A 12,213-nucleotide genomic window follows, 5' to 3' on the forward strand; every position below is an offset into this window, starting at 1 on the left:
ACACACACACACACACACACTCACACACACACTCATACATACACACACACTCATACATACACACACAAAAGCATATATGCTGTATTAGCGTGAACCTGTGTGTCCAGGTAATTCTCAGTGAGTCATGGTTGCTTTGCTCTTTTATTAAAGGAGAAGTTCAGTGTTCCTCACCGTGTCTCTGACTGATAGATACGTTTTGTACGCTCATTTACCACAAACAGCAATTTTAATACGCGCTTTTGTTTTTATAAAAATGACAGAAAACTTTCGGATGCAGGTTACGCTTATAATAGAGGCCATTGAGCAGATGCTGAATTTCACGAATAACAAGTTAATAATACATTTTTAGAGTTATACACAGGCGTCTGGGCACCCTGTTACATAAGTGAATAAGTCCTCTAAATATTTTTTATTAATTTTTTATTATTTTCCAAATTTAACGTATTGTGGAAAACTAAAGTAAAGTAAATTAACTGCTCTAATCTTCACACACGCCACATTTTATGCCTTATTTTCCTTCGAACTTCATCACATTTTTGCATGTAGTTTGACCCTGGGCATAATATCCAGTTGTATGCAAAAGTTTTGGCACTCCTAGTTTTTCAGATTACATGTTGTCGGAAAAAAAACATCTGAAATGGGATTGATACTATGGATGAAGAGTGGAGTACTTTATTATTCATTAAAATTATATAACATCTGTTACAGTTGTTACAGACATCAGGACCTGATCAGCACATCTTACCACAGCTGCTATTATATTTTATTGAAATTCTAACACTGAAGAAATGCAGTGGAAAAAACACAATTCCAGTTACTTCCACATTCCTTGAGGTTTTCCGCTATTCGTGGAAATTCTGCCAACACTGCAGTGATTCTAATAAATTACTGCCAGTTTTCTGATCTCTAGTCCATCACACGAATATGAAGTTCAGAAATTGTAAAATTGTGTTTGTAAATTAAACAAAAGCAAAAATGATAGCACATTAAATATGGTGCATAAATACGTTTTTGTTTCATAATTTTTGTTGTTTCAGGCTGTTAAAGTCATTTAAAAATATTTCTATCCTGTGGAGGATTTGTTTATTCAATACAAACCTTTGCATAATTCTGTTTACATTTTGACATTTGCGGTTGTAGCAAATGTATTTACAGATACATTTGCAGTTATTTATTAATATCTAGCATATAAATATTACCTAAATGTACAGACGTAGATACAAAGTATAGGCCTTATGTAAAAGTTTATACCCCCCCCCTCGGTCAAACGACATGAGGGAAACTTCTGCACACATTAACATACAATTACTGTTTATTAAAACAAACAAACAATTAAACAAACATTAATTATGAAAGACTCCGCCCACACCATGATTGCGCTAATGAATTGCTGCCAGTCTTCCGATCTCTAGCCCATCATAGATTACTCCAATTAGCAGGAAACAAATACTGTCAGTGTAAGTGTTCAAAATTTAAAATTTGTTAATTTAACGTGACGAGCAAAAGTGATAGCACATTAAATATGATGCATAAATATGTTATGTGTCGATATAAGAAACTATTTTGATCCTGTGGAGGATTAGTTTATTTCATTACATTTAGAAAATCAACAAAACCCATCATTTAAACAAAGGTGCCCAAACTTTTGCATCATTCTTTAATTGTTACATTTTGACGTTTGCGGTTGTAGCAGACTGATCAGATTCACGGTTATTACACTTATTTATTAAAACCCAGCATATAAATATTACCTACATTTACAGACGTATATTTACAATAGAAAGTTTAGGCCTTATGCAAAAGTTTAGGCCCCCCCGTCAAATGACGTGATGTTGAGGGACACTTCTGCACACGTTAACACACAATTACTGTTTATTAAAATAAAAAAACAACAACAATATGACAGACTCCGCCCACAGCATGATGGCGCTAATGAATTACTGCCAGTCCTCCGATCTCTAGTCTGGGACAGATCACAGCAGTTCGCAGGAATCTGACCGCTCTTGTTGATGGAGAAACTAGTGAAAGTGTTTGAATGGGGTAAGATGTTCACAGGCGGAGTTCAGCAGCTGCCCGCTGGCGTCCGTCCCGTGTGTTTAGAGAGTCGCTGAGTTTCCTCAGATCAGTGAAATGATTTTCCACCATACACTACAGACCTGACAGATGGGATAGAAAACTGATGGGATAGTTATTCTTTCCCTCTTCCTGCTGTGTGTGTGTGTGCGCGTGTGTGCGTGTGTGTGTGTGTGTGTGTGTGTGTGACTGGCGTGAACACAGTGCGTGCTGACTGATGTGTGTTTGTCTCTTCTGCAGACGTCAGTCTCGTCAGCAGTGAAGATCAGGTAATGTTTTCACTGTCGTTTTGCAGACGTGTGTTTAGTCTGGGGTTCATGTTCAGGGTTGGGCTTCTCTGAATACTGGAGCCAGAGTCTGATTATCTGACTTCGGTTTAAACTGTGACCTTTAATACCTTTGTTTTTAAGCATTACATGTTAAGCGACTAACTCACAGTTATTACAGTTATTAATACCCAGAACATCACTATGATATAAATATACGGGCAGATATTTGAAATACAGACTTACGCAAAAGTCTAATTGCATGTTGTTGAGGTTCTAAGTGTAAAACAGTGAAAGACTGAGTCTCTATAGTTCTTAGTTCTGCACATTCAACAAAATTACTGTTTAAAAAAATAATATATCAAAATGTGATGTAAAAAGTAGAAAGGCGTTATAAATACGTTGCAAAAAGATGTTCGATTTTTTTCCCCAATATGTTAAATTCAGTAAAGAAATGGAACTTTTGCGTGAAATGTGCAGAAAAATATTATTTACACAGGAGTGCACAAACCTGTGTGTAAGACTTGAAATAAATGAGTAATAAATGAGTATTAAATGAGTATTAAATGAAGCTGTCTGTTGTAGCAGACTAACATAACACTAATCTTACCCAGAACATTATAGTTAGGCAAATATATCGGCAGATATCTAAAATGCAGATTTATGCAAAAGTGAGATTAGAAGTTGTTGAGGTTCTAAGTGTAAATCTCAGTTCTGAACACTCACAGACACAATTACTGTAAATTTAACAGATTACAAAAACAAACCATTAAATATGACTTGTGTAAAAGTAAAAGGGCACAATAAACATGTTGCAAAAAGATGTTACATTTATTGCAGTATGTTAAATTCAGTAAAGAAAAAGAAATTATTTGTAAAATATGCCGGACAATATTTCTATATAAACCTAAACATTTTTTTTATTTTTTTTCCTGTGAAGAAGCTTTTCACTTGTTTGCCCTTATTTACAACAACGGTTGCCTTAAACGCTAAGTATTAAATTTGGCTAATATTACCTAAAATATGATCATTGCAGAAATATAGAAACATACATGTAAAGTAGCCGTGCAAAAATTATCGTTGTAGCTTCATAATACTATTAATAGTACGTAATAAAAATGTAATTTATAATAACATTAAATGTTATATATTTTTTTCAGATATGTTAAATTCAGAAAACATATACAAACTGTCTTAAATGCACAAAATGTTGCATACTGTACTGTACAGGATGTGTTCACAACCAGAATATAAACACTACAGACATACACATTTAAATCAACCGTGAGAAATTAATTGCTGTAGAGTCATTATACTGTTAATAACGAAGAATAATAGTTTTTTACTAAGTAAAAAAAAAAATATATATATATGTATATATATATGTATGTATGTGTATATATATATATATATTTATGTATTTATGTATATATCATTATACTGTTAATAACAAATAATAAAACATAGTGTTTTTTACTATATATATATATATATATATATATATATAGTAATAAACACTATGTTTTATTCTTCGTTATATATAACAGTATAATGAATCTACAGCAATTCATTTCTCACGGTTGATTTAAATGTGTATATATATAATATATTTTTTTTCTATTAGATATGTCAAATTTCATGCCCTTTTACACCTATCAGTGGTTCTATAGAACCATGACCACACAAAGAACCATCTGACAAAATCTGTACACAGCTCTGCTCTGTGATGGTACCTATAGTAGATGCTTCTGATTTTTCAGACTTTTTAAAATGGATTTATAAATATCATCATAAAACCCTCATAGAACCTTTTGTGGTTCCATTAACAGAACCTATTAAGCTGTGATTAGTGTTCAATATGTGATCTGATACAAATCCAGGCTGAATTTCCAGGCAGGGCTGTTGTGGATCACTGACCGTTCTGTCTGATCTGTTTGTCCTGCAGGTTTCTGAGAACGCAGGAAAACTCCGGCTGATTCACCTCGGCCTGGTCTGAGCGTTTAACAAGGACGAGCGGCGTTCTTATGCAAACCTCCCAGCGCCAAAATGGAAACTTTACAAACTTTACAGTAGAAGGAAACTTTTTACGGACAAACACTGGATCATCAGACATGTTGGATCATATGTACTGGAGTTTCCCCTCACTGTAAAGATCAGCTGGAGTGATCGGATTACACTAACACACCTAAGCGCAGGCTTTCGTCTGTACTGTATTAATGCAGCTCTCAGGAAAACAACCTCAATAATGACCCGGAACCATTTGTGTCATTTTCTATAAACCAATTAAAGCAAAGTATTTTTCTTATTGTTCAGAAACTTTTGGCAAACAGCTGCTGCTTCAGTGAAGGCCTACACACACTTTACTGCAGTGCCACACATCCATGCACACACACACCATCAGAGCTGCCACGGCCACTGGTGTCTGACAGTAAAAATCTGTACAGGGTCAGTACAATAACGTACCATATTGATCATTACTGTAAAAACATGATTATTATTGTATTATTAAAGATTCACAGTAAATACCATAAAATATTATAGTACGTAATACTTAGAACCTGATTTGACAGATATTATTAATATTTACAGTAAATAATATGCATTGATGACCCCGTCAGATAACTGAATATTGGTATTTACAGGAAATAAAGGAAAATATTAGTATTTCTAACACAGAATGATTTAATATACCAGGTATTTAATGGATTTACAGTAAATTGCATTTATTTTCATTTGAGTAAATGACGTAATACAACCGTTATTGTTCAATATTTACACTACATATCATAATATAACACCTACGACTGATATTTTTAGTAAACAGCTTGATAAAAAAAAACATCATTGATCTTTACCTCAACATGATTTACATACCGATTATTGATATTTACAGTAACTGTTGTGACAGAACAGTAAATACTGTATATTGATAAAACACTTATTGATTAATATTTTCCTTAAAGAACTTTAAGGTATTTTGGGATTTGTAGTAAAAACCTTTGAGATACAAGTATTGATTGTTAATATTTTTTAAATATATTTTTAATATAGTAGTTTTTGAAGATTTACTGGGTTTGTGTGTTCACACGTCTGCTCCACTGTTTATTAATTGTATGTAATAAACAGCCTGCCTTTCTTCATAGAGAGCGAGAGCGAGAGTGAGAGCAGTCGGTGGTGTTGTCCGCGACCGTAGATTGGCGTGATGCGGTGTGTGTAGTAGGCAGCTGGGTTTTATTCTCACTGTGTTTGGTGTGTGTGTGTGTGTGTGTGTGTGTGTGTGTGTGTGTGTGTGTGTGTGTGTGTAAAAGAGAGAGAGAGAGAGAGAGAGAGAGATTACACACAGGAGTTATAAAGCAGAGGCAGCGCATCGGCGGCGTCGTCGCCGTCTTCGCCTTTAAAGAGGACGCCAGCATTTCTGCCCATAATGCCGTGCGGCTGCGCCCGTGTCAGAGCTGTCGCTGCTCCGCTTTTCCCCAAAACTTAATCTGACGGCACCCAGCCACCCATAATCCCCCACTGTATCGTAATCAGTTTACTCTGCATTCTAAGAGGATTTTCTTTTTTTTTATATATATATATTTATATATTTATTTATATATAAAAAGGGGGAAAATACAGAAGTGGTGATGCTGGAAACGGACGCAGAATCGGCGAGAGGGCCCTTTTTCGGTGCTGCCATTCTGGTTTTGTTGGTTTTTTTGTATTGCTTTTTTTTTTTTAAGGTAAATCGGTTTATGTCGCTTTTTACCGTTAAATTCTTGGAAGTGAAATGCAGAGAATGTATTACGTGCTTTTTACTTCAGAACATAAGTACGTTAACGCTGCTGTGTGTGTGTGTGTGTGTGTGTGTGTGTGTATACGTGCATGGCTTTCGGATACGCAGCCGTGCACATTTGAACATTTTCTGCGTATTTCTGAGAGTACGGATGTTGTACAGAAGAGGTCACGGCCAGTTTGGAGCTCGCCTATTACAGATCAAACAGACGACGCTGCAGACGAGCTCACATGCTGAACACCTTCCCTCGCCTCCACAGCCAGGAATCAATGCGCCTGATTTTCAGACAGTCAGACGTTCCCCATGTTCTCAGTAAATCACTGATATCAGAAGAAACACTAATAATATCACTCCTACAGAAAGTGGTGGAGGTTCTCCATCACTGTGTTCATCATTAGAACATCTCCAAAGTTCTCCTCATGGAGTCTAGTATTATTTAGAGTTCTCCTCAGATCAACACCTGGTTTGGTGGTAAATCAGGGCTTAATGATGGTAAATCAGGTGAGCTGCTGCTGCTGCTGCTGATGGAGGTGAACACATCCTCCACGCTGTGCTGGCTGGACTGGGGGGCGTCCAGGAGAACCCTGGAGGAACCGAGCTCTGTTCTTCAGACTAGCTCACCAACAAGATCTCACTACTTTCTTTCTTCAGAATGAGAAGCTCTTGTTTCTCCTTGTTACTGGATTCATGTTCAGCTGCTTTATCTGTTCTGATGAGATCTGGAGCTTCTACAGGAAAACTCTCTCACTGCTGAAAGACGGGGTCCAGAATAACGGAAGTAGGGGCCTAAAACCTCTGCTCAGCACTATGTACTGTATTTCTGCATGTCTGGTATCTGTTCTAGTTTTCAGGAGATAGAATTTCTTCAGTTGGTCGTTTCAGAGTTTCAGAGTTTCAGACTTCATTACATCCCTTGTAGAAATGAACCAAGTGGAACAAGTGTGAGGGGTGTTCCCCAAGGTTCCGTATTAGGTCCTCTCTTTTGGATGCTGAAGAATTTCCTAACAAGCTGCAGCCGAATCGCCGCCTGATGTCCGACGGCCTGAAGCGAGGGCAGTAAACGTGACGCTGCTGGGCGTAACGAGTGCTTTGTTTACAAACATGAAAAGAGCCCCTTCACACCAGATGGTTTTAATAGACAACGCTGCAACGAAGCATAAGGTCCTCAGTCCTCAGTCTACACACCATAGCAAAACATTGGCATGTACAGGGCCAATTACAAAAAGAAAGCAGTCTGGTTTCCAAGCAAAGCAGTCTGGGACACCAAAGAGTCTCTGTTCTCTGCAGGCACTGGAGGCTTCCTTCAGTTTAGACTTCAAATAAAGGGTTCAAATAAACACATAAATAAATAAATGAATCAATAAAATAAAACCATGTCTGTGTTACCGCCTGGCCTGGTTATATCTGCGTTTGCTTCCCATTGGTTTCATCATGTTCACATATCGTTGTTCTACCCAAACCTAAACCCCCTTTAGATTCAGACTTTGCTGTAAAGCCGGAGTTCAAATCTGGGGGTTATTGTTCTCGGGACAATGAGAGTTTGAAATATGAGACAACAGAAAATGCTCTTCAGTGGTTAGAGCCACTAAAAGGGACGTTCTGTCTTGGTCTGTTAAACAACACTATACGCAAAACGTTGGGAGGCTGTTCCAACCTTTCAGGTACGAACTTCTCAGAAAGAACCGGCCTGAAATCTGCAGCACATTTAATACACTGGTGTTTCTAGATGATGTCCTAAAGTAAGATCTGGACTAAAAGACAGAAGGAGAATGGTCTAAAAACTGGAGAAAGTCCAAGACTGTTGGTCTTAGAACCGGTGGTTCTGCCTGTGGTTCTCACACAGGCCCTTCACAAGTGTGAAGAACCTTTGCATCCAGTCTAGATCTTTTAAGACGTCCTTCACACAGACATCACTATTACAAGTATGGTTCTTTTTGGAACCCACAGTGGTTCTTCTATGGCATTGCTCAAAGTATCATTTGCAGACCCACCTGCAAATACGGTTCTATTCAGAATCCAGCGTAAGTGGTTCCAGAAGACAATCTACAACCGCTGTTGTGGTTCTACGTAGTCTACGTGTCTTTGTGAAAGAACCGGAGTCTTTTAAGCTGGGTTGGAGCAGAATCTGGGACTGTCTGAGAGCCAGAGATCTGTAGGACTTTCCAAAACAGACCTCTGAGGGAGGTGGCTGTGTTGTTGGAGAGGACCGTGGTTCAGTCTTTGCCGTCGTCGTCACTGACCTCCTTCCAATCCTCAGTCTGAGTGTGAGCACATCTTCTAGACGGTTAAGTAAAGCTGGAAGCTCGGTGCTTTTGTTTTCGAGCTTTCTCAGGAAGAAACCCGTCCTGCCGAGGCCTGACAGGTCGAAAGTTCAGAGCCGCAAGGCCTCGCACAATCTCTTCAGGTGGAGGTGTGGTGCGGTCACCTGAGCCGAGAAAAATAGACTCACCAAACTGTTCTGGCTGCTGTAATTAGGGCAGTTAAGAGCCATTATGTCAGTGTGGCATCGGGTTGCAGTGTGTTGTCAAGTAGGAATGCAGCAGTTTAACATTCACTGGGCCTACACATACACTATATGGACAAAAGTATTGGGACACCTGCTTCACCTGTTTACTGTTTACTCTGAAATCAAGGGTATTCAAAAGAGTCGATCCTGCTGGTACTGGAGTAACTGGATCATCACCACCCCACCTCATTATCATTACCAATTCTTCCCAAAAGTACTGGCTGGAGCTCCACCACCATCCATCATTCCAGAGGTCATGCTGGAACTCAATGCTGTGGGGGGTTGTACCCTGCTATCTACCCTGCTACCATGCCTGGCATTATTAGGCATCATGGTGCCAATAGGTTCATTCTTATCTCCTTCAGCGAGTCCTATTCTATTGGCAGTGCTTCTCTACAGGGATTAGACAGGCTATGTGTGTGCATTTGCACATCTGTGTCAGCAATCTTCTCCAAAAGTCTGAACTGTAGGAGCAAACCGGACAATGACCATCCTCTACCCAAACATCCAGAAAGCTCCACATTTTCAGCTGGAAATAAATGCAGTGTCTCAATATTTCTGCCGCATCCTCCACGGTCACATATCTGACCACAAACCGTCCTTTCTAGGGGTCATAACACCCCCCATACACACCCCCTCACTGTCAGGACTTAAACACAAATAGGGCTGAAATAAATCCATGCAGTGTTTTTTTTTTTTTTTGCCCATCCTCAGCATTTTCCGAGCCACCACGCAGCGCTCCCCATCATCCTCATCTTCCTCATCCTCAGCAAACCTCCTCCGCTCATCACTCTGCTGTATTCCTCTGTAATGGTGTTGGCTGGTAATCTCTTTTAGAGCGTTTTCTGAGCGAGAGGAGTTTCAGGAAGCACATCAGCCCTGCCACAGCTGGAGCTGAGGAGGGCGTCCTCTTCTTCTCCAGACCCAGCAGATACACTGCAGCAACAGCAACAGCAACCTTTTTTTTTAGGAGGGGGGCTTAATAAAGTAAGTAAGTAAAGCTGGTGGTCTGCTGAAGGTCCAGCAGTAAGTGAGATCAACCCAAAGTGTAATAGAGTTGAACTGAACTGAGAGCTAAGATTAAAGCTCTGACTGTAACAGAAATCCAGATTCTAATGACCCGAATTACAGCTGAGAATGTGAACTGGAAGGAAAGAAAATCGAGCTGCACTAAATTCATGTTTAAAAAAGGCAAAATGTTCTTAAATTAAATACTTACATTTTTGAGAGAACGCTTTTAATTCATTGTTATTTTTCGATTTTATTATTTTTCGCATTTAAATTTTTTTGTATTTTTGGCCTGCAGACACCAGTGGAGGTAAGCAGCGCCATCTACCCTGGCTACCACCCTGGCTACCACCCTCTGATCATGTGACTGCGCCTTAGTCCGCCGGTGTTTGGACTTTTCATATTTCATATCGTATTTGTTCAATAAAGTGCGAGACTGTAGACTGTAGAGTTGTTTAATAATAATAATTAAAATCTATATAATTATATCCTTTATTAATACGCCTGTTATGTGAAAATGACAAAATTGCTTATCAGATTTAATAATGCACAATAATGCACTTTGTTACCACCATGTTCTGCAAATTATTGAACAAGAATGAACACCTACCTATTCCCTAAATGTTCTAAGGGAGTGGTGGGCAGCACGTTAATTTGACTGATACGGGTTCTAGATAGCGGCGGGATTATTGCTTTGCGAGTTTATTGCGTTCATAAGACTTAAATAAATCATATACAAATACATCAGGAAAAGTTCCATATTCTAAAGTAAGGCTTAATTTGGCACAAATCATCACAGTTTTAGTATCTATTCATGATACTTGTTTCTGTTTGCAAAAGCCGAGTTTCTCTTATGTCGTTATTAATGATGCATGAATTCCATACAAGCTTATCTGGGTTTGGTTGGTATAAAAGGGTTAAACTCATTTCTGCCAGGCTTGCATGTTGTGTAACAGCCGTTTCAGGTGTTATAGGTTCTATTCATCACTAATTACAGACTAAACGGCACTGAGTAAGAAGTGCATAACAGGGTGGTAATGAAGTGTTTTACATTACCTTGAATAAAGTATTAATAGAATAATACAACAAAGTATTAATAAAATGTGATAAATAAAATAAAGCTAATAGAACAGTCAATAAACAATTTAGAAATGTCTAAATCAGCCTTAAAAACAAGACCTTTATAAAGCTATAATCAGTTTCCTTAAAATGACGCGTTAACGTTTTTACGTATTATTTTAATTGTTTATTTTTAATAAGACTGAAGTTCAAGTTTTCTAATTACACCAGAAAAACCAACAGCGAGCAACATCCCTTCTCAATGTTTTAAGAAAGGAAGAACTTGGACTTTTTTTAACGCGTAAATAAACGAATTAAAACCAAACGCGGGTTGAAGGTCGTTTCTCACTCAAGCCGAGTTGAAATAAAACGTGTGAAAATGTTTTTGGAAAGGAAGGGTTCGTTTCTCCAGCTATGGGGAGGCGGTGTGTGGGTCCTGAGCTCATGTTGCTGTTGGGATAAGGAGGGTGTGATAAACGCCCATTAGCCTCATGGGTAAATCCCTCTAAAATCACAGAGCTTTAGTCCCGTCTAATCCTCCACATTTCAGCCCATCCAGCACCGCGACCCCCTTTAAAATAGTTTACAGTGTGACCCATCTGCGCGCGACACATTAAACACACACACCGCGATTTAACACACCCTTGGATTAAAGCAATGAATCACTGCAGCAGAGTTACATACATACACAGCATTTGCGCGCACTGCGCGTGATTTTGTTTTACTAATTATTGAATGAATAATAGAAATGTTTGTGTCCCAACAATCCGCGCGAGCCTCAATCCGAGCCAGCAGGTTTAAAATCCTCCCGAGTGAAATGTTTATTCAGCTGCTACATATTTATTAATACATTTACATATTAAAAACCCACACCGGCGCGAGCTGTGCTGAGGTCTAATTACACAAATTTCAACAAATTATTTTTCTTTTAAAAATTTAAATAAAAAACACAAATGTAGAAAAATAAACGGTCTCGTGTAGAGTAGAGCTAGAGCCTTAAATTCACTGAAACTCTGATTTATCAGATAAATAAATAATAATCAGAAAATTCGCTTTTATAAAATTGAACTGTAATAAATTCAGAAAGAATAAGTTCTATCTGTATATGATGTAAGAGAGTTGCTCTGAGACTGAGCGCATCTTGTTGGACTAAAGCTCTGGTTTTAGTAACATTTCAGCGTTTTGTATTTTTATTTTTAATTAATTTAATTTTGTTTAAGTTGAATTCTGTATTTTTGCGCCTTTTAAATTCGTCCGTTTTCGCCCCGGTGCTTCTGCCCCGGTGCTTCTGCCCCAGGCTGCCCTCCTCTCCCGTTTGACCCATTAACCCTGGACACCAGCCCTTATAATTACCCAATCAGCAGCGCCCGTTTGGCTCGAGGGCGGATTTAGAAGAAACGGAGGCAATTACGCATGCGCATTCAATTAGCGCCTCATCAAAAGCCCCATAATAAACGTTTATTTATTTTTTTATACCTGCTCGGTTTGTCCACTCTGATCTAAGGTGTCCAGTATTAGAGGGAGGT

The 12,213-nt window shown here is 38.5% G+C and overlaps 1 protein-coding gene across 1 annotated transcript in view; it reads left to right on the forward strand.

Annotated features, from left to right (window-relative positions):
• The window catches only part of wdpcp (WD repeat containing planar cell polarity effector), an 81,822-nt gene extending 77,167 nt beyond the window's left edge, over positions 1-4,655 (forward strand). The window contains exons 17-18 of the mRNA XM_072690095.1: positions 2,314-2,342; positions 4,285-4,655. Of these exons, the coding sequence (XP_072546196.1) occupies positions 2,314-2,342; positions 4,285-4,335 (80 nt within the window). The 3' untranslated portion in view covers positions 4,336-4,655. The remainder of the gene's footprint in view (positions 1-2,313; positions 2,343-4,284) is intronic.
• The last annotated feature ends 7,558 nt before the right edge of the window (positions 4,656-12,213 follow it).

The sequence above is a fragment of the Salminus brasiliensis genome, chromosome 10 (genome assembly GCF_030463535.1).
Source record: "Salminus brasiliensis chromosome 10, fSalBra1.hap2, whole genome shotgun sequence".
Lineage (NCBI taxonomy): Eukaryota > Metazoa > Chordata > Actinopteri > Characiformes > Bryconidae > Salminus > Salminus brasiliensis.